Below are 2,278 nucleotides of genomic sequence, written 5' to 3'. Positions count from 1 at the left end.
TTTCCTTTCATGTCTACTCTTTATTTCCAGGATCAGATGCTGTGATTTGAAGAGAAGGGATTCAGTTTATACCAAAATGTCCCTCAACTAAAGAACATTATCCCATGAGCACAATCTTTAGAAGAAACTAATGAAGCATATTAGCCATAAATCGATGAATAGCTGATGTTCAAGGCAAATGAAAGGTTACTATAGAATGACTAAATATCAGAGAGTAGATTGTAATATGAACGTTCAAATCACTTTACCCACTCATCTAATCAAAGTGTAAGCTGTCAAACTGTTACCGGAAGCACCGCATTCTAGCCATACCAGAAATTTGGTGTCAAAAGCTAAGATCAAATAATCCAATGGCTCTAGACTTCAGTTTACCAAAGTCTTAAACGATCAAAAGAACCACTCGATAGAATGGCTCAAGTCTTTTTGGTTTAGACAAGGAAGCCCAACCTAAACAGCAGCTACTAACAGCCATAAGAGATTGTGAAACATCTTGGTACAACTATATTAGATTAATTATATTAGCTAAACCAATAACTATTTTCGAATGATATGGCTTGTTAAGTTGTCAGTCTCATCTAACCCTGTCTGGAAATAATATTAACGTTTCATGAGATTGGATAAGTTTCTATTAAATAGCATAGTTGAAACCACAATGAGATCAAGTTCAACCGTGAGAAAAATTACTGCTGTCTTATACTAAGGAACATTCACCTGGAAAGAACATCTCACTTCAAACAAATGTTAGACAGAACTCAAAATACTTAGGGAAACAGGCTTAGCTTCATGAGTTTTCAAAATCTACAGACTAACATGATACCGCAACCATTTACTGACTTACTGCTTCTTCAGAAGCAGGGGTCCAACGTTATCTCCAGTCGCCTTATTGTGCTTCACGTGGCTTCCATCACATAGAGGAAAAGTCCCAGACCTCCAACACCTGCACCCAAAAATCAGCCACTTACTAAAACTAGCAACTAAATTCAATTCAGTTCCAAGCGTTATTCTATTCCAAGATTCTAGCAAGGAAATCTGCACAATAATAAAAAGGGGGAAAACTATGACTTTGTTTTCCAGTTCAATGATCAGTTACTGTTATCATGTAGATAATAAGTGGTGCTTCTATATCCCTGTTCTCTAACCAATTAAAGGGAAAAAGGAGAGGGAGTAGGGAGAGAAGGCCTTCTTTCAGCATCACGTCACTCACATGAACCTCTTATCCATTCTCAATCAATGAAGGCGGTTAAACAAATCCAACTAGAGAAACTCACATTGGACTTAACTCGAACTCGTGACCCTCACCAAGTTTTATCCCTCTCTCCCCATTGAAAGCACCGACTAATCCCAAGTCAAAAGTTGAAGAAACTCACGTTTATTTGGTTATCGGATAAATTATTCATAACTTTGTGTTCGTCACACGAATCTTTAGTTGATTAAAATCTAGATATAGGGTATACAATTTAGAACATGCGTTTGGTTTTTAAATTGGACAAAATAATTTTTCAATAATATCTTTGGGTTATATTTTATCACTTCATATAATCTCCATATGGTATGTCATATGTGATTAAACACAATTAACGTAATACAACTAGTAAATTACAGTGAGAATTACTGCATAATTTGTGCAGGTAGTATCAGAAACTAAAATGAACAAAATCCTGTTCCTACCAATGTACAAGAGCCGCCATTACAAAAGGAATTTTCAAATAAAATAAGATTGAAGAAAAATGAAAAGGTTATTATTGGAAATAAAAGGCCGTAAAACATTGTCGATTGACCCATCCCTCTTTGTGCCTTGTCCCTGTGCGCAGCGATATATGTATTCACTTGTCAACAGATTATTTAAATCCCTAGTGCTTCAGCTAACTTTTACTGGAATATTAAAATATTGCAGGCTGCTGACAATTTTGTTTCCACAGTACAAAAAGTGAAAGGGCTTTGACTCTTTATAAGTATAAATATAACGAAATTACGGCGCACAAGAATATATATATATATATATATATATATATATATATATATATATATATAAATTAGTTACGAACCTGCAGTAAGCAGTAAGAGGCTTAGAGAGTTCAGTGAAAACAACAGAATCCACCACTTTGGCTTCGTCCTTCTTAATATCTGGGTTTATAGCTTCAGCCCGAACCACCACCATCCGCCTGGGCCTCGCCGTAAACGAAGATAATGCGTCGCCGCATGAGAACCCAGCTTGAATCATGCTTATAGCCGACGCCATTGTCAATTTTTGGTTTTATTTTTTTTTCTCGGGGGCGCT

The 2,278-nt window shown here is 36.1% G+C and overlaps 1 protein-coding gene across 1 annotated transcript; it reads right to left on the bottom strand.

Annotated features, from left to right (window-relative positions):
- Positions 1 to 603: 603 nt before the first annotated feature.
- On the bottom strand, positions 604 to 2,278 carry LOC104092302 (CDGSH iron-sulfur domain-containing protein NEET). The gene is made up of 2 exons (XM_009597864.4): positions 2,046 to 2,278; positions 604 to 937 (listed from the first exon to the last, which is right to left on the bottom strand). Exons 1-2 carry the CDS (start codon positions 2,237 to 2,239, stop codon positions 835 to 837), a joined length of 297 nt encoding a protein of 98 aa, XP_009596159.1. The 5' UTR covers positions 2,240 to 2,278; the 3' UTR covers positions 604 to 834.

Source organism: Nicotiana tomentosiformis, chromosome 3 (genome assembly GCF_000390325.3).
Source record: "Nicotiana tomentosiformis chromosome 3, ASM39032v3, whole genome shotgun sequence".
In the NCBI taxonomy this organism is placed as follows: Eukaryota; Viridiplantae; Streptophyta; class Magnoliopsida; order Solanales; family Solanaceae; genus Nicotiana; species Nicotiana tomentosiformis.
Note: the sequence above shows the minus strand (reverse complement) of the source record. Positions and strands in the feature narration are given on the sequence as shown.

What these genes read in the sequence shown, in the direction of transcription:
- LOC104092302 (XM_009597864.4), bottom strand. Translation starts at nt 2,239, where the DNA reads ATGGCGTCGGCTATAAGCATGATTCAAGCTGGGTTCTCATGCGGCGAC. An exon ending in CCTCTTACTGCTTACTGCAG is followed by an intron (nt 938 to 2,045) that starts GTTCGTAACTAA and finishes TTTTGGGTGCAG; the next exon opens with GTGTTGGAGGTCTGGGACTT.